The sequence below is a fragment of the Lepus europaeus genome, chromosome 10 (assembly GCF_033115175.1).
Source record: "Lepus europaeus isolate LE1 chromosome 10, mLepTim1.pri, whole genome shotgun sequence".
Taxonomy (NCBI): Eukaryota; Metazoa; Chordata; class Mammalia; order Lagomorpha; family Leporidae; genus Lepus; species Lepus europaeus.
In genome coordinates this window covers 44,219,807-44,244,517 of record NC_084836.1, presented here as the reverse complement: position 1 = coordinate 44,244,517, position 24,711 = coordinate 44,219,807, and the positions used below count along the sequence as shown (strand labels likewise).

Genomic DNA, 24,711 nt, shown 5'->3' with positions numbered 1-24,711 from the left:
CATTTGACTCCAGAAAGAAAGTGTACATAATTACCATAATGGGCTGCAAGGCCAGAGTGACAACCAGAATGCCTTCACCCACAGGGCTCTGTGGTAATGGCTAAAAGAACTTGGAGCAAGTTAAATGAACATACACTAGGATATTACTTTACTTATATGAATAGCCAGGAAAAAAATCAACAGATAGTGAGCAGAAGGCTGGTACTGGCTATCTCAATGGAAATTGCAATTGCAGTGACCTCCCAGATCCAGAGCTTATCATTTGATGGGGAAGACAAGTAAAAACCTTGCAATACTAGTGTAAGTATATACTCCATGTATTCCTCCAATGAGTCTCCAAAAGGACATACACTCATGTGCAGAGAAACAGTGTCCCTGACATTAATATCAGAAAACTAGAGGCATTATCATGATACCTAGGTTAATAGAATTTCATGGAGCCCAATGGCTCAGGTTTGCCTCATGGTGGTCCAGAAGAATCACAAATCCACGCTATGCTTATATCCTTAGTTGCTAATTGAACCATTGGATTGAATACACTTAGCAAGTGACAGAAACCTCAACTTGGCTTCTTGACATTATTGTAAGTATTATGAGAGGAAGGACAGGTCGAAGCCCCTGAAATGGTACACCCTCACTGATTAAGATAGTGAATCAGAAGGAATACAACATTCTGAGAGGAAATGCATAAATCAATGTCACCATGAAAGACTTAAAGGATATACACGTTTATATCTATCACATTCTTGTCCAACTAACCTATTTAGCCTGTTTGGCCGCTATAGAAACCAAATTCATCACAGTAAATGATGGTGGACTTAACCTAGGAATAGCTCCAAACACAGCTGCTGTTCCAGGTGTGATATATTCACTAACACAAAACAACATGGATCTTTGGCTCCTGGTATGCAGTTACTCCTTGAGTGAATGAATATGTTCTTCTCAATCCCATTAACAGAAAGTACAAAACCAGTCTCCTTTTATGTGGGAAAGAGAACAGCACACATTCATTGTCCAACCCCAAGACTATGTTAACTTTCCTGTTCCCTGTCACAAGATACATAGTCCGTAGGCCATATTGATCAACTTGATGTCCTGTAGAATACCATGCTATATCAGTGTCATTATGCCAATTGGACTTCTCAGTGCAACCAAGCCAGTATTAGCCAAAAATGGGCAAATGCAACAACCCTTGCTCAATAAGGTTCAAGTAACTAAGGGTTTCAGTCTCTCCAGTATCAAGAATTACAGGCAACTAACCCAGATCAAGTAGTAGTGGAATAGAGAAGAGAATGACTATCAACTATGACTTTGAGGTCCATTACAGCATCAGGGACAGTGTTCATTCCTCTTTTGTAGACACTGCTGTCAGTTGCCACCTTGAAGACTCTGTGCTACACTACATATAATACAGGCTATTAGCAGATCTGAGAAAAACATCCTATAGAGCATAACAGACATCTCGTGTTCATTTCACATCCATTGCTACCAACTGAGCCAAAGTGACCTCTGATAGCTGCACTAAGTACCTCTTGATTTCTACCCTGGGGCTTTTCTGTTGTGCAAGACTGGAAGTGTAAAGGTGTAGACACTCCCAAGGACAACCATACGTCCAAGGGGATGACAGTATCCCTTCTTCTGTGTCTCAGCAAATAATCCTGAATTCTGGTCCCTCAGAAGCTCTCCAGCAGGCCTGGGTCCTCAGAGTCTGTGAAGATAACCAGTTCAATAATGTCCCACTGTGTTGGTTTTCTTCTCATGTTTTGTTTCTGGTCTTCTACCCCCAACTTTTGGTCTATGAAATCACCTCTCAAAATAAATGAATTTAGAAAGCCCTTGTCTCAGGTTCTTCTTTTTAAAGAACGCAAGCCAAGACAACAAACTAAGAACTCCACACGTGGTTGCTTAAGTTTTTCAGAAGAAATGATGCTTAAGTATTAAAGTTGCACTTGAAAAGTTGCCCCAGTGGATAAGAAGTAAGAGTATTCACAGCAGAGGTGGCAGCATGGACAAAGGCAAAGATGCAGGAAAAGGAAAAGTCTTGGCAAATCTTGAGAATTTTAAATATTTCACAATGGAAGGCGCAATATAGTCATGTGCAGGAAGTGGCACGGGTTGCTAGAAAAGTAAGCAGGAGTCAGACATGGAAGACTTTGTACGCTACGCTAGTTGGAACTGCTTTTTGTCAACAGTAACAGAATAATTATTTTAATCCTTGTACCAAATATCCTGCTTAACCTGAAGCAATATCAAAACCACATCACTTTCCAACATTGAGACACCAATTGCTGTTACGTAGAAACTTTTAAAGATGAGTCTGTTCTCAGAAAGCTGATTGAAATTTCAAGAGAAAATGTGTGGTAATGCGAAACAGACATAGTTGATACTTATCCAAATCAATTCTGTCTCCCCTTCTCAATCTTTGCTGGGAAGAGCCTCAGTTTTGTTTATACTCACTGACCACAAGGAATTATGTTTAGAGGAGAGACTTCCTGGCCTCAGGTAATAGTCTAAGCCAGAGATTGGCAAACTTTTCCTATAAAAGATATTTTTAGGCTTTGTGAGTCATGTGGTCTCTGTACCAACTACTCAGCTCTGCTATTGTAGCATGAAAGCGTCTTTTAACAATATCTAAACTTTATTTATGGACACTGAACTTTGAATTTCATATTATTTTTCAGTGTCATAAAATATTCTTATTCCTTTGATTTTAGGGGAATTCTTTAAAAATGTAAAACCCAGAGTTCATGGGCCATACAACATAGGCAAGGAGCCAGAGTTGGCCCAAAAGCCATAGTTGGCCATTCCCTTATGGGTGATTGGCTTAGTATGAACATGTAGTTAAATCCCGAGCCATGTGACCTGCAAGTGTTCTCTGATTCAAAACAGAGGCATGTGAGGAAGAATAGCACTTTAAAAAATTATTTATAGTAGTAATACATATTTCAGGAGCTACAGTGTGACATTGTAACATGTCTGTTACCATGTATATGGATCAAATCAGAGTAATCAACATTTCCTTTATTAGAGACTTGGAACTCCTTTCTTCTATCTAGGTTATTGTGAACTATACTCATACCACTATGATGTAAAACACTAGGATTTTATTTATTTGATCTAACTCCAATTTGGTACCTATTACTCAAACTCCTGTTACCCCCTACTACCTCTCTCAGCCTCTAGTAATCACTATCATGTGTTCAGATTGAGTTTTTTTTAGCTTCCACATGTGGGAAAGAATATGCAGTATTTGTCTTTGTACATCTGGCTTATTTCACTTAACACAGAGTCCTCTAGTTCCATTCATTTTGCTGCAAATGATATGATCTCATTCTTTTTGTTTTTCTTTATGATTGAATGTTATCTCATAGTTTGTGTGTGTGTATGTATAATATTTTCTTTATCCATCAGTCTGTGGATGGATACCTTGGTTGATTCCATGTCTTGGCTATTGTGGATAGTGCTGCAGGGAGCAGTGATATCTTTGATACAATGATTTCATATCTTTTGGATATATACACGGTAGTGTGATTGCTGGAACATATGTTAGTTCTGTTTGTAGTTTCTAAAGACATATCCATATTGTTTCCCATAGTGGCTGTACTTATTTACATTCCCATGCACAGTGTTTAAGAGTTCCCCTTTCAGGAAATTTTATTAAGAGTTTTATTTTAAATGGCTTATAGATAAGATTGTCCATAAATTTAAGCTGCTAAAATCAATCAAAGATACATTTTAATTTGTGTGACCTGAATCTGTGTATCATATGTTTTAAACTTGTTGGTAGAAAGAAACTAAAAACATTTTAGATGGTTGTGCTTAAGTTTACTGGCTAAACAAACTACACCATGTTAGATATTTAAGAGGTGTTTTCAAATACATGATTCTTAAAATTTATAGAAGGCATTGGACCTTCTGGTAAATGTTTTCTTAAGTTGTTATCTAATGGTTGAAACGGTTTGCTAAGTATTCATGTAATATTGCTATTGTCAGCAAGCGATCTAGGACTTGCTCTCTCATTTCTCTATTCTAAGCCCAACTTGTTCTTTCATTTCTCTATTCTCTTCAAGGTAGGAAACTAATTCTATTATGAAGGAATCTGTAGGACACACAATTTAATCTTTAGACCTTATAAAAGAGATGGCTAACATTTTTCTGTAATAGCATAGCCAAAATAAGAACTTAAATAATAATCTCATAGCTAGATTCACTTCGCCATCAGCCAAGTATACAGTAAGTAGAAAAAACCTCCCTTTCAGACCAAAGGGAAAGAAAGTTTTAAAGTGAGAATATAATTTTCCTCATGGGCATTGTCTACCTTAGAAAAACTACTACAGAACATGCCTGTGACTATAGACTTGTAGTTCAGGCCACCGAAGATTAGAGATGGGACACGGGCACTCCCTTGACTTGCATCCTCTGGTCTGCTTTAACACAAACCAGGAAGAAAAGAAAGCTCGGCATCAGAAGCAATGGGTGGCAGGCCTATTAATGGCTGATCTGTACAGTGATCTGCCCTCAAGGAGACCCAACAGGCCAGTCCACTGCAGTGGCTTTCAATGTGGTAAGCCTGGGCTTCAGCAGAAGTCAGCTTGTGAAGAGCCCTGGCAGCTCTGCCAAGAGTTGGATCACTGGAAATGGACCTGCCCTGGAGTCGAAGGATGCCCAGGTCAGAGCCACAGATCTTATTGGCTCTAAGCTGAAAAGCCCTTCACTCAGCCCAACTTCCAAAGTGACCACTGCAGCTGAGGGGATGGTCAAGTAGGGTCAGCAACATTGCAGGCAGAACTGTAAATTTCTTGTTAGAGATGCCCCCTGCCTTTACCTGGCCAGCTCTCCTCCCAGGCCAGCCAAGTAATGAAAGTCAACAGAGTGCCTTCCCCTAGGAGGTTCACACCTCCCTTAGGATATACCCCATGTGAAGAGATAGGTAGGTCTGGGCCTCTGAATTTACAAGGCCTAAAGCCCACCAGATTATTATCAAGCCCCTTCTATCAGGTTCTATTTGCCTCTCAATCAGAAACTTAATTGTAGCTTAGACAGCACCTTTCTTAGCTCCTCTAATAATGACTCTGTCCTTTGTTCTAGATCCTGTCTAGCGTACTTGGGCCTCATTCCTTTGTAATCATAACCTCTACTCTACCACCAATGGCTCTACTCCCAACCTGTGTGTACTGATGGTCCTCTTCCCCACTTAATGCTGTATAATTGTTCAAACCTGGTAAATGCCACTCTTAGGATCATTGGTTACTATCCTCACTCTGTCTTTTATGACCTGGTCTAAATATGATCAGAGTCGGCAAACTTGGAAGGCTTCCATAGCCTTGGCAACTCATGACGACAGCCTAGGATGGTTACTGGCGCCATAAACTAGAGTGTCAATTTGTTGGGTCAACAACAGGAGCCACTGTGCAGTTGCTCCTCATGTGGGATCTCTGTCCTTAATATGCTGTACATTTTGATTTAATGCTATAACTAGTACTCAAACAGTATGTTTCACTTTGTGTTTCTATGTGGGTGCAAACTGTTGAAATCTTGATACTAAATTGATCTTCTGTATATAAAGAGAATTGAAAGTGAATCTTGATGCAAATGGAAGGGGAGAGGGAGCAGGAGAGGGGAGGGTTGCGGGTGGGAGGGAAGTTATGGGAGGGGGAAGCCATTGTAATCCATAAGCTGTACACTGGAAATTTATATTCATTAAATAAAAGTTAAAAAAAAAAAAAGAGTTCCCCTTTCAGACCAGTGCTGTGGCTTAGTGGGCTAAGCCACCTTCTGTAGCACTGGCATCCCATATGGGTACCAGTTCAAGTCCCAGCTGCTGTACTTCTGATCCAACTCCCTGCTAATGTCCTTGGCAAAGCAGTGGAGGATGTCCCAAGTGCTTGGGCCCCTGCACCCATATGGGAGTCTCAGAGGAGGCTCCCAGCTCCTGGCTTTGTCCTGGCCCAGCACTGGCCATTGCAGCCATTTAAGAAGTGAACCAGTAAATGGAAGATTTCTCTCTCTCCCTCTCTCTCTCTCTGCCTTTCAAATAAATCTTTTAAGAAAAGACAAAATTAAAAATATGCACAATTATTCTACCAGAATTAAAAAAAAAGATTTTATGAAAAAAAGAAATAAATTTAAAATGTTGACTTTCTGGATGGACAGTTACTTTGAATAGGTTCTGTGGGGATCTAGAAGTGGGACAACTCAATGCTGAGACCTAAAATGGAGTAAGGCCTTAAATTCAGGCAAGCAGTATAATTTTTGCTTTATTCTCATAATGTGATACCTTTAGCCGTACCATCATCTTTCTGCGTGGATTTAGAAAAGCATTGTATAGACTAGAATAACTTGAAACACCAGACATGGCACTACAACTGTTTAGCTCTTGTTCTCTCTGAGAGACAGGTGATATAATGGGCTGCCTTTGGAAGTTAGTACTGTGTGTTGGCTCATTTGAGTGTGCATTAATGATTTAGAAGTGAGAAAACAGATTTTCTACTAATGGAAGTTATTCATTGGATTTCACTAGTAAGATGTAATATTCCTAGCAATTATTTTGGTAACAAAGACACAGAGAATTTAATAAAGTTCTATGATATGAGGGGCCAGTACTGTGGCATAGCAGGTTAAGCTGCCGCCTGCAGTGCCAGCATCCCATATGGGTGCTGGTTCGAGACCTGGCTGCTCCACTTCCAATCCAGCTCTCTGTGATGGCCTGGGAAAGCAGTAGAAGATGGCCCAAGTCCAAGTCCTTGGGCTCCTGCACCCATGTGGGAGACCTGGAAGAAGCTCTTGGCTCCTGACTTTGGATCGGCTCAGCTCTGGCCACTGCAACCATCTGGGGAGTGAACCAACAGATGGAAGACTTCTTTCTCTGTCTCTCCTTCTCTCTCTGTGTAACTCTGACTTTCAAATAAATAAATAAATAAATCTTTAAACAAAAGTTCTATGGTATGAGGGAATTAGAGAAAAATCGGGAGTAAAAAAAATCTATTTATTTATTTGAAAGGCAGAGGTACAGAGAGTGAGGGAGAGACAAAGAGAAAGATCCATTCATTAGTTAACTCCCCCAAATGGCTAAAAGAGCCAGGGCTGGGCCAAGCCAAAGCAAGGAGTCTGGAACTCAATCCAGATCTCCCATGTGGATGCCAGTATATGGGTTATTGTCTGCTGCTTTTCCCAGGCACATTAACAGAGAGCTGAATGAGAAGTAGAACAGCCAGGACTTGAACTGGCACCCATATGGGATGCCAGTGTTGCAGGCAGTGGCTTAACCTGCTATGCCAAAACACGTGACCCAGGAAATAAGGTACTGTCATTTCAACACAGAGCAGAAGTTAATTGCAGAGATTGTGGACTTATCATTATGGCAGTTCAAAAGGAAATTATCTGTCTAGGATGGCATTATTATTATTAGAATCAGAGATGAAAGAGGCTTTGGAGGGCATCTATGTCATTTTACAGATTTTTACAGATAACAAAACTAAGGCTGAGAAATTAAAGTGACATGCATCACACAGGTAATTAGCTGTAGAACTAGAATCAGTATTTCGTTCAGGTTTTTTCTATACCATATTTACTGAGAATTTTGTTTGAAAACAGTAGGATAAACTAGATGACTTCCTAAACTCTTTTATAGATTAACTACATTAGTCATGAAGTAAAGCTATAATTTATCATAATCAGGGACTGCTTTATCACTTGGAGTCTATTGACCTTGCTCAGGGAGTCTCTGAACCCTCTAATATTTATGCAAATGTGTATATGTGTGTCTGGAAATCTGTATATCCCCAATGCCTTTCTGTAACGAACCAGCCTAGCAGCAAGTATCTCAAAAGCTGAATTTGCGATTAGTCTCAATTGAGATTGAAAATAGAAAACATCATGCAATGAATGAGGTAACCAGGTATAGAACAGACACACTGCAACCGTGAGGGGCAGAGGAGTTAATGAGACTCTCAGTTTGAGTGATCAGGTAATCTCTGGAGTATCTGATGACATCAGTATATCTAAAGCTGAGCAGAGATGGAGGAAAATTCACATGGTTGGAGGATTGCCTAGATGTCCAGGTGCCCAACAACAAGTGCATTACAGACTTTCTCTATCTTAATATGTGTTCAAAAAAATATGGAGTAAGAAATTCAGCAATTCTGCAAATATCCTTATCTTCTTTTTTAAAAAAAGAAGAAAAATAATATTGGCAGGCACAAAAAGACATGACACTCTGAAAAATAACAGAGAGGAATGAAAAGGCTTACTTCCTAGGGTTGCCCTCTCACTCACCTGCTTCGAGCTGTACTGATACAAATGCCAAAGTCTGAGAGTCACACAAATAGCCCCACATTTATAGAGAAGAAAATCAAGTCCATCTCTGCATTCTTCAGATTCTCACTGTACAGTACTGGAAGTGCCTCCAAGAAAGGCTGATGAAATGGTGAGCGTGAACTATGGGGCTTTCTCTTATGAAAGCAAAGGATTCAGGAATTCTCAATCAGATCAGGAAACCATGTGATATCTGAGGATAGTCCCCTCTGGGAACAAGATATGACTCTCACCAAGATGGAATGAACAAAAATTCAGCAGAGAGAGCAGGACCCACTTTTCTAATGCAACCAGTTTCTTACTTGCCTCAACTAAGTTAATCTCTACCTACCACTTTTCCTTGAGGCATATAAAAGTAAACAGAAAATAAAATACTTTATCTTCATATAGAAATTAAGAGTGGGAAGCAACTAGACTCAGATGTGGAGGAAAACAAAGTGAAATAGTCACCCATCTCATTTCGCAGTAAGTGGAAAGTCTATCAGAGCTTCGAAAGCATAAACAAGTGGGAAAGAAATGGAATGGTGACTGTACAGTGGCACAGCCAGAGACCTTATGTAACTTGCCTCAGGTCAGAGAATTAAGGTGATAGAATTGGGATTCAAATCCATATATTCTAACTTGAGAAATCTGGATAGACCTGTAAAACAGTGACCTCAAAAAGTCAAAGCAGTTGAACCAATCATAGTTAGATTTCCAATTCTCAGTTTGACTCTTAGGGGTAATAAAGGAATTAGGTTGAATTCCTCTAACAGGATCTTGGGAAACAGCTCAAGGACAGCAGGGCCGGGGATCATTCTGGAAGTAGCATATGAACATTTGGGGCCTACAATACCTCATATACATACATACTATCCTAATGAAGCCCTGAGATAAGTTTACTTTTAACATAGTCCTGTGTAGAAGCCTTGTAAGGGGTCCAGCAGAGCAAAGTTAAGGAACTTGTAGCACTAAAATTGTCACCCTTCTCATTCTAAGTTAATATTAGAGTTAGGGCGGGAGGATACTGAACAGAGGCCGTCAGAGCCACTTCCTCCTTGTTTCACAACTGCCAGATCGATAGCGTCTTTCCTCTTGGGCAGGAGGGGAGAGTGAACAAAGGTAACTGGGTCCACTTCCTTCTTCTTTCACAACAGCCAAGTCAATAGGCTTCTTTTTCTTTCTGAGACAAAGTGCAAAGAACACTTAGTTTATTGGCAATGTGAGTTTGGGTCAAGGAAAATGTGTAGAAGTTACTCTGGCCTCAGAATCAGCCCTCAAGGCATTCGGATCTGGCTGAAGAGCCCATGAGAGTATTGTAGGCATGGAAAGCCAAGATACCATGGAAAAGAAAAAAAAGAAGAAGACCTAAATGAAAGATCTCTGTGAGTGAGATCCCAGTGGAAAGAACGGGGCCATCAAAGAAGGAGGTACCTTTCTCTGAAGGGAGGAGAGAACTTCCACTTTGACTGTGACCCTATCGGAATAAGATCAAAGTCAGCGAACTCTAAAGGCTTCCATAGCCCTGGCAACTCATGACTAGAGCCTAGGGAGATTACTGACGCCATGAACAGGAGTGTCAAATTGTTAAGTCAGCAACAGGAGTCACTGTGTACTTACATCCCATGTGGGAACTGTCCTTAATGTGTTGTCTAATGTGCAGTGATGCTATAACTAGTACTGAAACAGTATTTTTACACTTTGTGTTTCTGCGTGGGTACAAACTGATGAGATCTTTACTAATTATATACTGAATCGATCTTCTGTATATAAAGATAATTGGAAATGAAAAAAAAAAAAACCTGGTGTTAAATTGGAAATGGCATAGAAAATTAATTAATCTTTAAAAAAATATTATGTAGGATCTCTGTCTTTAATGTGCTGTACACTCTTATTTAATGCTATAACTAGTACTCCAACAGTAATTTTTTTTTCACTTTGTGTTGCTATATGGGGGCAAACTGTTGAAATCGTTACCTAATATATACTAAACTGAACTTTTGTATATAAAGAGAATTGAAAATGAATCATGATGTGATTGGAAGGGGAGAGGGAGTGGGAAAGGGGAGGGTTGTGGGTGGGAGGGAAGTTTTGGGAGGGGGAAGCCATTGTAACCCATAAGCTGTACTTTGGAAATTTATATTCATTAAATAAAAGTTTAATTAAAAAAAAAAGAAAATGTGTAGAAGTTAGTCCTGTGGTCCAGTAGTCATTTTTACAATGACTCTAACTAAATGGCAGCATAGAGGGGAAATCTGGGGATGGATAGACATGTGCAAGGGATGTGGGAGGTCACTGAGAAAATGTTTTTGACTTTTCCTCATTTCTCCCTAATTTGTACAAAGGTCTGTGGTATAAAGCTTTTTTCAACAGCTTTTATTGCCTAATACACAATCTAAAAGTTTAATTTTTAATAAGCTCATTTATTTCCTCTTAAAGCTATGCATTAATTATAGGAACTATGTTGATTGCCAGTTATAAAAAGTTTTCTGGGATTGTTGAATTGTCCTAGAAATGCTAGTAAATAATATATAGTATTAGATCAGGGATGTAATTTTTTTTAATTAAAACATCTATTTACTTGAGAGGCAAGAAAAGAGAAAGAGAGAGAGTGGAAGAGAGGGGAAGAGAGTGGAAGAGAGAGGAAGAGAAAGGAAAGAGAGAGAGACCGAGATAGAGAATGTAAGTGAGCTCCTATCTGCTGGTTCACCACCCAGATGCCTGCCACAGGCAGGGCTGGGCCAGACTGAAGCCAGAAGTGGGAACTCAATCCAGGTCTCCCACATGTGTGGCAGGGACCCAACCATTTGAGCCATCATCTGTTGCTTCCAAGGGCCTGAAATCAGTAGCCAGAGCCAAGAATCAAATCCAGGCACTATGATATGTAATGTAGACATCTTAGCCATTGTGTTAGCCCCCAGACCATAATCGGCCCCAAAGAGGTAATCTTGCATGTCTTTTTATTTAGTCATATTAATAACCAATCAGTATATCTAACTTCATGGACTATTAACTATTGTCTGTATATTTGATTTTAGGAATTGTTGATGTATCATTAGGCCTCTTAATATGCAGAAGTCTAAGAATCTCTGTTGCTACCATGTTAGCTTACTGTAAGAGGTTAACTCCATTGTAAAAAAAAAAAAGATAATAATAGGACCAGTCTTATAACTTCATATGGGAATTAAGTAGAAGAATGTAAATGAAGCACCGGGCTGGCACATATGCACACACACAAATGTGTGTGTCAGTCAGAGCCCCTATGAAAGCAGAATTCCTGCCACATGGCTCAAAAAAGTGTTAGTGAAAGCACTACTTACAGTGATGTGCGTAGGGTCAAGGGGATGAACAAGGATGGTGAATACCCAGAGACTGCAATACTACATGGGCAGGAGAATATTAGAGAAGTTGGATGATAGCTGCAACCCTGAAAAAAGAATCTCCAGGTAAGTGCCACAGTCTCAGAGGAATGAGGCTGCTGATGGAGATGCTTCGTCAAAGAAGGGCGTGCCTTGAAAGAGAAATACCCTGACCTCTCTTCCTGCCCTTCTACCTCCTGTCAGTGCTCCCATTGGCCAAGCCCAAATAGCAGACACCTTGGCAAGGTGGGATCAAGATGCAGTCCCTGGGGATCAAGTTACAAGAGCATAGAGGAAGAAAAGAGCCAAGAATGAATTTGGGGCAACGGTTGTTGGGTATGCACCCCAAATTCTGGTAGCATATGTGGCATCCCAGATGGTGCTTCTGGGGAACTTTAAGGGGCCACATTTTAGTATAGATTTTAGGGGGTCATCTCAGATATCACTTCTATCTCCCACTTGCAGGTGCTTAGGGAGTCCCTTTGATACTGTTCTGCTTATTAATAACTTCCAATATTAATAAGCCTGTGGGCTCTTGCCACAGATTCAGAGAATCCTGAATACTGGCTCAAATAGACCAGAGAGCATGGTAAGTTTTTTAGGATTTTATCCAGTGAGAGAAATGCTCAGGAGAGTGAGGGCTTTATTTAGGGGAGAAAGAGAAGTCTAGAAGCTAAGTTGGGTCCATACCAAGCAGAAAGCAGGCCAGGAGCAAGCCAAGAAGAACAAGTGTGCAGGCAGGAAGGCAGAGAGCAGGCTTCCCAAAGGCCACATGCCCCAAGGCATGGGGCAATAAGGGAGGCTCCCCCACCCACCATGTTCCAGGCCTTTTGTCCACTTCCAAAGGGGAGTGGTTATATAGCCTGACTGGCAGGTGGGTGTACAGGTAGGGGCATGAGAACACACAGGGGTGTGGTGGAGGACGTGGTCATCCAGCTCACAAATCTAATCAATTTTATCTTATCTGCCCTGGAATATTGCAGAGGGTAAGGATCAAAAGGAAAGGACTAAAACCTAGTGGCAGTGACGGTCATGGCCACAACTTGAGTTACTTCTAAAGAGTAAAATGACAGAGTGCTGGTGCATCACAATGGAAATTTGCCACCACCAACCCCTCCACACCATATACACATACACAGCACATACAGAAAGAGGCAAGCACCTGGGTGTTAAGAGGGCTCTGACCCAGGAGGCTTCTCAGGAATCTTGCTCTTGCAGGGGAAACTTCTTTCTTGATGCATTTTCCCTACATTTCCTGGAAGCAAGATGCATTCTTAAACAAGTTCAGATCCAGTTCTCCATACTTCTGCTATTTAGACTTTCCCACTCTTTTAATATATACACTGTTGTTTCAAATTATCTTTATTTCTCAACCCAAAATTCCACTCTCTTCTCTTTCATGAGATATTTTGGCCTTTGAAGGCTGATTCCAAGTTATTAGCACTGATTTCTGTTAGGAAAAGAAGCACAGATTGGTGCCTCCTCACACAGAGCACCAAAAATGTTAGGTAAAAGGGCATAGAATAGAGAAGAAGCAGAAAAGAATCTACAGCCAGACCGAATTTATTCAGAGAAAAATTTTTAGAGGTGGGTGACCAACTGCCTGTGTGCACATTGATGGAACACACAAGAGAAGGCCTCAAACCCAGGGACTGGGCCTTTTTATATTTTAGGACAGTAAGGGATGGGGTTGGGGGTAGGGGGAAGCAGGCAGAGGGGATTTCCTGGAACTGGGCTTTCAGGTGGCCTTGTTGGGCCTTGGGAACCTAGAAAGAATGTGGGACAGGGTGGGGTATGAAGGCCATAGGGTGTGAGACCCAATTGAGATGCAAGGGCAGTTGTTTATCTATCTTTTGGATAATGAGGGAGAATGGCTAAGGCTTAGGTCTTTGTTCCATCAATTTCACTCTTGAGGGATATGAACAGCTCTGTCTTCACACATTCCCTGGAAAGAAGAAATTTGTGTATTACATCTCCCTCTCCCCCAACAGAAATAACAGCAAAATAGATTACACATTTCTTCTAAGGAAGCAAAACTTAGGGAACAAATTACTAATTCTATTAAGTCAAGTTGACTATTCTGATACTGCTGAATTTTTGTAAACATACAACTTTGTAAATGACTTGGGGCTTTTTGCATTGTATTACCTATTGTTATATAGCAAATTATCTCACATTTAGCACCTTAGAAAAATAAACACTTAATATTAGTGGATTGAGAACTCAGGCAAAGCTTAAGTTGGTGGTTCTGGCTTGGGATCTCTCACAGGCATGTGGCTGAAAGGTTAGCTTGGGTTGCAGCCATCTGAGTGATCCACTAGTAAGCAGCTCCCTCACATGCTGCCAAGTCCAAGTTTGATGTTGCAGGATGCTTTGGTTCCTTGCCAAGTGGATCTCTCCATAAGGGCTGTATCAGTGTCTTCATGACACAGCAGCCTGCTTCTCTTGTAGCTAGGGATCCAAGAGAGAACAAGGCTGAAGCTATGATGCCTTTCATGACCTGGCCTCAAAGGTCACACAGCTTTTTCCTACAATTTCTTATTGGTTACAAAGGTTAGCACTACTCAGTTGGCAAAGTGCAAATGTGTGAAATCCAGGAGATGACAATCATTAGTGGCCCTCTTGGAAGTTGGTGATCACAACAGTTTCCATGAGTTTCCATTAACTCTCCAGTTTGATTTTATCTATATAAATGACTCATATAGAATGAGCACAAAAAATTGAGCTCACTTCATTGAAATTGTATTGTTATCTGTACTTTTTTATGAACATAGCAACCACTTGCCTTATCCCAGTTCTAAATAGTTAGTAGTTTATTTAGTCCTAGAGTCTACAATTCCAATAAGACATAGAAATTTGTGAAAACCTTGTAATTAATGTACTTGGTTAGAACTGAAAGAACTGTGATTACTGAACTGTGATTAGCTGGGTCAAATAATGTTAGTGGTATCTTAAAAAGCGTCTTTATGTTGTAATTACTGATTCCAATATTTATACAAAACAAATATTTAATAAATAATTATTCTATGTTAGAATAAATGAAAACAGTAAAGTTGTAGGATGTAAAATCAACATACAAAAATCAATTGTGTTTCCATATACTAACAATGAACTTTCCAAAAAGAAAATTAAGAAAACAATTCCACTGGGGCCAGCACTATGGCGCAGCAGGTTAAAGCCCTGACCTGAAGTGCCAGCATCCCATACGGGTGCCGTTTCTAGTCCCAGCTGCTCCTCTTCCGATCCAGTTCTCTGCTATGGCCTGGGATAGCAGTGGGAGATGGTCCAAGTCCTTGGGCCCCTGCACCCACGTGGGGGACCCTGAAGAGGCTCCTGGCTCCTGGCTTCGGATCGGTGCAGCTCTGGCCCTTGGGCCATCTGGGGAGTGGATGGAAGACCTCTCTGTCTCTACCTCTCTCTGTAACTCTGTCTTTCAAATAAAATAAAATAAATCTTTAAAAAAAAGAAAACAATTCCATTTACAATGGCATCAAAAATAATACAGTTTAACCAAGGAAGAAAAAAATTTGTACATTAAAAACCACAAGTCATTGATGAAAGAAATTAAATAAGACAGAAGCAAATGGAAAGACATCCTATGTCTAGGGATTGGAAAAATTAATACTGTTACCAAAAGTGATCAGCAGATTCAATGCAAAATCATAATGTCATATTTTACAGAAATAGGAAAAAATATCAAAATTCATACAGGACCACAAAAGACCCTGAATAGACAAAGCAATCTTGAGAAATAATAAAGTTGAACACATCACACTTTCTGATTTTAAAATATGAGCATATTACAGTAATAATATAATATACATGTAACGATGTTTTAGTAATGATGGGCCACAGATACAATGGTGGGCCCATAAACTATATTGCCTGGTGATGTTACAGCCATTTTAGTTTATATAAGTCTACTCAATGATGAAATTTCTGAATAATGCATTTCTGTGTGTATCCCTGCCATTAAATGACACACGAGTGTACAAAGTCATAGTTATAACATTATAGCACTCATATAAAAGCAAACACAGAGACCAAAAGAACAGGACACAGAGCCTAGAAATAAGCTCAAACACATGTAAATCAGCTGATCTTTAAAAAGGGGTCATGAGTATATGTATACAATGGAAAAATTACAGTCTCTTCAATAAGTGGTGCCAGGAAAGTGGGTATCCAATGCAAAACTGATGAAATTGGGTCCTTGTCTGGCCCAATACACAAAACCAATTCAAAGGATTAAAGACTGAGTGTAAGACCTCGAACTCTAAAACTCCCCTAGGTGAGGGGCCGGCGCTGTGGTATAGTGGGTAAAGCTGCTGCCTGCAGTGCTGGCATCCCATATAGGCACTGGTTTGAGTCCTGGCTGCTCTGCTTCTGATCCAGCTCTCTGCTACGGCCTGGGAAAGCAGTGGAAGATGACCCAAGTCCTTGGGCCCCTGCACCCCTGGGGGAGCCCCGTTGCAGGCATCTGGGGAGTGAACCAGCAGATGGAAGAAGGACTTAAGTAGAAAGTTCTGCAAAGGAGGGGCCTGTGCTATGGTTTAGCCAGTAACCTGCTGTGCCAGAATCCCATATGGGTGCCGGTTCAAGTTCTAGCTGCTCCACTTCCAATCCAGCTCTCTGCTATGGCCTGGGAAAGCAGTAGAAGATGGCCCAAGTTCTCGGGCCCCTGCACCCGTGTGGGGGGACCTGGAAGAAGCTCCTGGCTCTTGGCTTCAGATTGGCCCAGTTCTGGCTGTTACGGCTGTTTGGAGAGTGAACCAGTGGATGGAAGATTCTCTCTGTGCCTCTGCCTTTCCATAACTCTGCCTTTCAAAAAAAAAAAAAAAAGTTCTGCAAAGGAGACATAGAAATGGCCAAGAGGTAAATGAAGATGTCCAACATCTTCAGGGAACCGCAAATCAAAACTCTATCACCTCACACTGTTAGGATGACTATTACGAAAAAAAAAAAATCCCAAAAGATAACAAGTGTTGAAGAGGATGTGGAGACATTGGATCCTTTGTACACTGTTGGTGGGAATGGAAATTGGTACAGCGTCTATGAAAAACAGTATGATGGTTCTTCAGTAAATAAAAATTGAGGCAGGTGTTTGGTGCTGCGCTTAAGACACTGTTCTGGCTTTGCTACTGATTCCACCTTCTGCTAATACATACCCTAGAAGAGAGGAAGTGATGGCTCAAGTAGGTGTGTCCATTTCACCCATGTGGGTTCCTTGCTTTGGCCTGACCCAGCTCCAGCTGTTGCAGGTATGGGATACTGAACTAGCGGACAGAAGATCTGTTTCTCTGCCTTTCAAATGAATAAACAATAAAGAAATAAAAATTAAAAATAGAACTTACATATGGTCCAGCAATCCCATTTTTGGATTTATAGCCAAACGAATTGAAATTCTAATCAAGATCTCAAAGAGAATATATACTCTCATGTTCATGTGATATTATTCAAAATAACCAAAGTATGGGGACAATCTAAATGTCCTTTGGCAGATAAATGGAAAAATATCTATCTATGTAACTCTCTCTAATGGGATATTATGCAATTTTTAAAAATAAAGAAATCCTGCTGTATGCAATATGGATGAACCTGGAAGAATCCAATCCCAGAAGAATGAATACTGTGATTCCACTTACATGAGGTATCTAAAATAGTCAAGTGGAAAGAAACCACAGATTGGTGGTTCCTAGAGTAAAGTTGGGAGACGGTAGGGAGTTGCTGTTCAATAGGTATAAATTTTCAGTTATGCAAGATGAGTTTTTGAGATCTTCTGTACAACATGGTTTCCGTGATGCTAAACTTTATTGTACATTAAAAATTTTAGGAACATACGCTCTTGGGGCCGCCGCCTGCAGTGCTGGCATCCCATTTAGGCACTGGTTTGAGTTCTGGCTGCTCCACTTCTGATCCAGCTCTCTGCTGTGGCCTGGGAAAGCAGTAGAGTATGGCCTAGGTCCTTGGGCCCCTGCACCCGCATGGGAGACCCAGAGGAAGCTCCTGGGTCCTGGTTCCTGGCTCTAGATCAGCGCATCTCAGGCTGTTGCAGCCAACTGGGGAGTTACCCAGAGGATGAAAGACCTCTTTTTCTCTCTCTCTGCCTCTGCTTCTCGCTGTGTAACTCAGACTTTCAAATAAATAAAGAAATCTTAAAAAAAACATACTCTCATGTTAAATATTCTTAAAACAATAATTCAGATGCATTATATAATAGTTCTCTGAGGATAAGTACAATAGAAGAACTATGTGGTGGGGGCAGAAGTAGTAAAATGTGAAAATTCAGGAGACTTCAGGACATCATCCTGCTACTGCTCAGTTCTGTGGCTTTTATAGGGTTTCTCAGGCTCCCCAGTTGCTTCTCCATCTGTGACAAGATGGAGGTAGAATTGGATGATTGCTAATGCTTTCACTTCTAATAGTCTCAGAAGTTACATATGAGACACTATGTTCTTTACAATGAATGCCTCATTCCTTCCAATCTACTTCTAAATCCATTGCACCATTCTTCCCTGACAAAGGTCTACTTTTCTCTTTGAATTTATTCTTGTAACCACTCTTGTACATTCCCCCGTAATTCTATACCTTTCTTTAGCTCATCTACCCAATCAGTGCATTTTCTTGGCTGTCCTTGAATAAAGTCTCAAGTTTGGGCTGTAGATAAGATCTACCCAGTTACGAACATGGACTCTGATTAAATATAACGAGTTGAGGTCTCAAAGCTAACAACTTTTTTCTCACCACCACACAGTAGCTAAAAAATCCCATATCAACCCCTCTTTGACCAATGACGGTAGTCTTACCAATGAGCATCAGGTGTCCTTGTCTATTTTCATTTATTACTGGGGGTATCCAATTCTGGAGTTGCCCTGGACTCAGGATAGCATCCAATCCATTCTTAATTTCCTTTTTTATTTATTCAGTCTTGGCAGATGCGTCCAATCCAGAACAGATCCCCATTCTCTTTCTAGACTCTCCTGATTCCTTTGGCAGGAACCTAAGCGCTTCTTAAGTTGCCTTACTCCTGCCATCTCCAGCGGCACACCAGGCTTCCCCGGAGCCCTCCCCCTGCAGATTGACAAGGCAGTCTGACGTTGGACTGCCGCCTTTGTCCCGGTGATCTTTGGTACATACGGCTTCAACAGGAGGCGGGTTAGTATCAACAGCTATAATAGCCGCATCGTTCTCTGAGCTGTTTAGATTGGCAATTTTCAGTAGCTAAAAACAAAGACAGTGCTTTCTAAAACTACCACACCAGCCTATTCCCAAGGACAACCCATTCCGCCCTCCACTCCTTCAGCCCTAACAACCTTCGAAAAAGGGCTTTAGTATGCGTTTCAAGTGAATTCCGTTTAAATGACTTTAATTTTGAATTCCTGAGTCATATCAAAATCTAACAGATAAACATGTGTGGGCTATGAGATCGCAATTTTTTTTAACCTAATTCAAGACCAACAAGGGCAAGAGTCGATCATTTTGAAAAGGCTTTCTAGGAGGAAGCCCCAAGTTTAATCTGTTTTTTCCCGGGCGCCCTCTGGAGTCATGGGTTGCGGGGTGACCTTTTTGAACATGGGGAAAAGGGGTTCTTTCGTCTACAGGAGCGATGCACACCCACATCCAAGCCTGAGAGCCCAACAACCTCCTCGCTGGAGCCTGGTCTCTGGGGAGAGACCCCGGGATCTGCGTGGGGGGAGCGGCGCTGTCGGTCGCCTGGGGCTCCCCAACTTGGACCCGCCGGTCGGCAGCTCGGCTCTCGCTCCCGCGCCACGGCTAGGTTTCCCGACCGAACCCATCAGCGGCACAGCCAGCTCCCCCAGCGACCAGCGGCACACATCTGCCTCCAGCCGGGACCCACCCTTGAGCCGCGGCGCCCACGCCCAGAGCCCTGCGCCCGCAGCGGCGCAGTGCAGCAGAGCGCGCTCGCGTACGGGCCCGGGCCGTGCTTGCGCGCACGCGCGCAGGGACCCGCGCCCTCCGCGGGGGGAGGGGGAAGAGGGGGCGTCACGGGGGCAGGGGAGGAAGGAGGAGGCGGCCGCGTCGCCTCTGGCGGGGCTCGCGCTCGCCCTCGCGCTCGCCCTCCGCCTTGCCCGAGCCCCGCGAGGGTGAAACGCTTTCTCCCGGCATGCAGCGGGAGGAGGGATTTAACACCAAGATGGCGGACGGCCCGGATGAGTACGATACCGAAGCGGGCTGCGTGCCCCTTCTCCATCCAGAGGTGAGAAGCCGCGCGAGGGCATCCTTTGCCCTGCGACCCCCGACCTTTCTCCCCCAGACACGCAGAGGGCCGAGGCCTACGTGTGTTGGGGTAGTGGGACGTGCCGAAGTTGGGGAGGGCGGGGAGGCGAATCCAGGCCCGAGCGCGGCTGCGAGCGGATAGCGGGGGAGGAGATAGCGGGGCGGGCCAGACCGGGGCGGGCTCTGGGCCGCAGTCCCTGGCCGTGCCTGGAGGACAGAGGTGGAGATACTGATGGCTGTGCCCTGTGGCCGCGCAGTGTGCGGGTGCAGAGGTGGTGCGGGCCTGATGCCGTTGTGGAAGCGCGGCTCAAGCCCCTAGCCTCACTCCAACCCCCTCGGGGGCTAGGGAGGAAGCGCGTCTGCTTTTGATTTCCTCCTTTCCTGTGGTGGGATGAATGACGGGGTCTGGTCCTTCCATTTAACTCCCTCCTGGGGGGTGAGGGCACAGGTTTCTTGGACAGTTTTCCAGGTTATGCGATAGGCAGCACCTCGGGCACCTTGTATCCGGTGTCCTTCTGTGATCATTTGTCTTTAAGCGATGAAAAAAGAGAGGTCAGAACTTTTGGAAATAAACCCACTCCCAATTAGCTTGTCAAAGTACTGCTTTTTCTTGGGGCCTTGGGAAGGACGGCGCAACACATCTCCCATCACAAACGCTTGAGGGTCTTCCCCATGTAAGCGAACAGTGGCCCGCTCCCGCATCAGTCACATTCTGTGCTTGTTTACTTCTTAGTTTGTGGCGGAGCTGGTGCATGGTAAGGCCTGGGAAGCAATTCTTCATGCTTCCTGGCTTTTCATGATCCTCGGCGAAGTGTTGATGGGGCGGCACACAGCTGCCTGAAGAACTCAGGTGTTTTAGATGAGGTTGAGGGGTGAATCTGTGTGTGTGTGTTGTAGGGGGAACAGTCAAGGAAGCCTCCACCTGGTTACTGTGCCTTCAAATGGTTGTCTGTTTCTGGATTTTTGGTTCGGAGCGTGCTCGTATTCTTTTAGTAAAATGTGGATAACAGCAACCACTCTGTCCTGCGGTACAGTACGTTAATGTAAATGCGCAGCCACCCCTCATGCATCACTTTGGTTTGTCAAAAACAGATGAGCCCGTTCCTTATGACTGTACACCTGGGCCAGTTTCAGTGGAAAAGGCCACTTTGGACTTCTGATAAACAGTGCAGCAAGACCAAACTTTGTGAATCAAAGCGGTGGCATTTTCAGAACTGGCACTGGAGACATCTCTTGTGGCTTACCCCTAGGCCCTAAAAATATGTCAAGAAATACAATAGTTTTCAGGTGATGCCTTGAAAATGTTGAGGAGTATTTCTCTTCGTCTGTTCCTGTGAATGTATTTAAGATACTTAAATATTTTTTCTGTGTACTTTCAACGTGCTGTTATTCATAAGCCCTTGCTTTACAATATGTTGCTTGCTTGCTACTTTAAGAAGAATTTTTTAAAAAAGATTTATTTATCTGAAAGAGTTGAAGAGACAGAGCTTCCCTCTGCAGGTTCACTCCCCAAATGTCTGTAATGGCGGGAGCTGGACCAGGCTGAAGCCAGGAGCTGGGAGCTTCCCCCTGGTCTCCCACATGGGTGCAGGGCCCAAGGACTTGGGCCATCTTTTTTTTTTTTTTTTTTTTAAGATTTATTTATTTGAAAGACAGAGTTAGAGAGAGGCAGAGGGAGCTAGAGAGAGAGAGAAGTCTTCCATCCACTGGTTCACTCCTCAGATGGCAGCAACTGCTAGAGTTGAGCCCATCTGAAACCAGGAGTTTCTTCCGGGTCTCCTACGTGGGTGCTGGGGCCTAAGGACTTGGGTCATTTTCTGCTTTTTGGGCCATCTTTTGATGCCCTCCCACGCCACCAGCAGGGTCCTGGATCAGAAATGGAGCTGCCGGGATTCAAACCTGCACCCATAAGGGATGCCGGCACCGTAGACTGCTGCATAACCTGCCACACCACAGCCCTGCGCATAGAATAATTTTAACTAGTAAAAAGTCCAGAGATGGCTTGGTCTAATACGGCCAGTAGGTTTGAAGTTTAGAGACCAGTCTTGAGGTTGCCAGTTAATAGTAGTATTACTAGAAAATCAACTTTCTCATCATCGAAAATTGGCGTTGGAGTAAATGATACGGTACCATTCCTTTGTACATGTGAAATACAAGGTCTGATTAGTAAATGTTTTGCATATTAAGCTCTTAATTACTTTCTTGCTACTTTGTTTTTCTGTGCCTGCACCTGGTGTGGACCTGGTATAGTTCTGTTACTTTCCAGCAGGGTGTTCTTGGGCAAGCTACTTGTCTGAGTTCTAGTTTCACTGTTTATAATAATGCAAGAATAATATAATTCATAACTAATAGGCTATTAGGAGGATTAAATGAGGTTATGCATTTTTGTTGTTAGAATAAGCAGTGTTTTTGGTCTCCCTTGGAAAGAAACACTTTTGTTGTCTTGGAGAGCAATGAAATAATAGTGCATTTAATCCCATTTTGGAGAAAATAGGCTTTGAGTCAGACATACTTGGATTCCAGTTCTGGATCTTCAGTAACTTGTTAAGTGTCCTTTGACAAGTATTTAATTTCTTTAAGCCATAGATTGTTCATTGGAAAATGGAGATGTTGTCCAGTTTACTTGGCTGAAAAGGGATTGAGACTAACATTTAAGTTCAAGAAATGGCACATTATAGGTGCTCCAGTTAATGTGGTTTCTTATTAAATGTTTGCTGAACAGATTAATTATTTGCAGAATAAAGAATTTAGCCATTGCTTAAAACTTGCCATTGTTAAATCTTAGAAGAATCTGTAATTAGATGAACAAGGAACGTTTCTGGTTTTGGGGTAGGAGAACCTTACTTTTTAAGGAATTAAATAATCCATTCGTTTAGTAAGTTGTTTAAATATTTGTTAATGGTGTGTGGTTCAGGCAAGGTGCTGGACTCTGTGGGACTTTGTGATTTTTGTGGTAATTAAATGAGAGCGGCAATGTAGGATACTGATTATGAGTCAGAGTTCTGGTGATAAACCAGGATTCTGGGTTTTGCCGCTGAGTGTCATCATGGTAAAATTATATTTTCTTCTTTTGTAAAATTGGGTGAGTAGTACCTGTGTTTTAGAATTATTGTTAGTATTGGTGATTATTCCTTTTATCATAATGTAAGAATTAAATGGTATTTGGAAAAAGATGAACTGACTCTCTGGGACTTAAGGTGTAGCCTTAGCTCTGTGCCATTGAGCTAGTAGATATTTAATTATTGTTAGTTTCTTTGCTTTTAAGATAAAGAGGCTAGCCTAGGTAATCTCTAAGGTTTCTTCTAACTCTAATACTGTGATTGTAAGTTGTTATTTTTCAATATAATGAACTTGAGCATCTGTTTACGAGGTATATAGCACTGTGTTAGGTTATATGGGTTAAAATAAAATAGAAAAGATTGCATGTGTTTTTCGGAAGGTAATGATGTAGTTGGGGAGATATATTATATGTAGGATTCCTGACAGAATCTAAGTGCTGAATTGAATAGTGTTGCCTGTAAGCCGTGTCAGATTCCCGTCATTTTATAATGGTGAGAAGAAGGGCTTAGGTAGAGGGACAAAAGTCTACAGGTCTGGCACACTTCAATCTCTGTCTTCCGTTTCACCTACTCTTAAAGACTCAGAATGTTGTCTCTGCTTTCTCAATGGAATGAGAGCGCAATACCCCCTCTGCCAGGGTATTGTAGGGACACCGAGTTTGAGAAAGATCTGACTCAGAGCTTTGAACTGGATTGCCTAGATTATCTTGGCCTTTCATCTCTGGCTTGCTTCCCTTTTTTCTCAATTGCAAAACTTCTGTTATTGCCTCTTTTCTATTATCCCTTTCTTAAATGGTAACTTTTGAAAAAAATCTCACATTCATTTTATCCATACTCATGCTTCATGATTTTTCTCTTAGACTATTAAATTGAAGTATTACCATATCCACTCTTTTCACAGATTTTCTAAAATGTACTTTTAAAACTTTTCTTTATGGCCGGCGCCACAGCTCAATAGGCTAATCCTCTGCTTGTGGCGCCGGCACCCTGGTTCTAGCCCCGGTCGGGGCGCCGGATTCTGTCCCTGTTGCTCCTCTTCCAGTCCAGCTCTCTGCTGTGGCCCGGGAATGCAGTGGAGGATAGCCCAGGTCCTTGGGCCCTGCACCCGCATGGGAGACCAGGAGGAAGCACCTGGCTCCTGGCTCCAGATCAGCAGCAATGCACTGGCTGTAGCAGCCACTTGGGGGGTGGACCAACGGAAAAAGGAAGACCTTTCTCTCTTTCTTTAGTGAAAATGATTTTGCCTTTTTCCTTTCCTTTTTTTTTTTCACTATTGTGTGTGTAGAGATTTATGCACATAGATAAACTCATTTGTGATAGTTTATTGGCAAAACTCCTCTTTTGGCCAGCGCGTGGCTCAATAGGCTAATCCTCCGCCTTGTGGTGCCGGCACACCGGGTTCTAGTCCCGGTTGGGGCGCCGGATTCTGTCCTGGTTGCCCCTCTTCCAGGCCAGCTCTCTGCTGTGGCCCGGGAAGGCAGTGGAGGATAGCCCAGGTCCTTGGGCCCTGCACCCGCATGGGAGACCAGGAGGAAGCACCTGGCTCCTGGCTCCAGATCAGCAGCAATGCACTGGCTGTAGCAGCCACTTGGGGGGTGGACCAACGGAAAAAGGAAGACCTTTCTCTCTTTCTTTAGTGAAAATGATTTTGCCTTTTTCCTTTCCTTTTTTTTTTTTCACTATTGTGTGTGTAGAGATTTATGCACATAGATAAACTCATTTGTGATAGTTTATTGGCAAAACTCCTCTTTTGGCCAGCGCGTGGC

The 24,711-nt window shown here is 42.4% G+C and overlaps 1 protein-coding gene across 3 annotated transcripts in view; it reads left to right on the top strand.

Moving 5' to 3' along the window:
- The first annotated feature begins 19,715 nt into the window (after positions 1-19,715).
- ZDHHC17 (zinc finger DHHC-type palmitoyltransferase 17) overlaps positions 19,716-24,711 on the top strand; it is a 114,268-nt gene continuing 109,272 nt past the window's right edge. For all 3 annotated transcript variants that reach the window (XM_062203174.1, XM_062203173.1, XM_062203172.1), the window contains exon 1: positions 19,716-19,866. In XM_062203174.1, the coding sequence (XP_062059158.1) occupies positions 19,774-19,866 (93 nt within the window). In that variant the 5' untranslated portion in view covers positions 19,716-19,773. The remainder of the gene's footprint in view (positions 19,867-24,711) is intronic.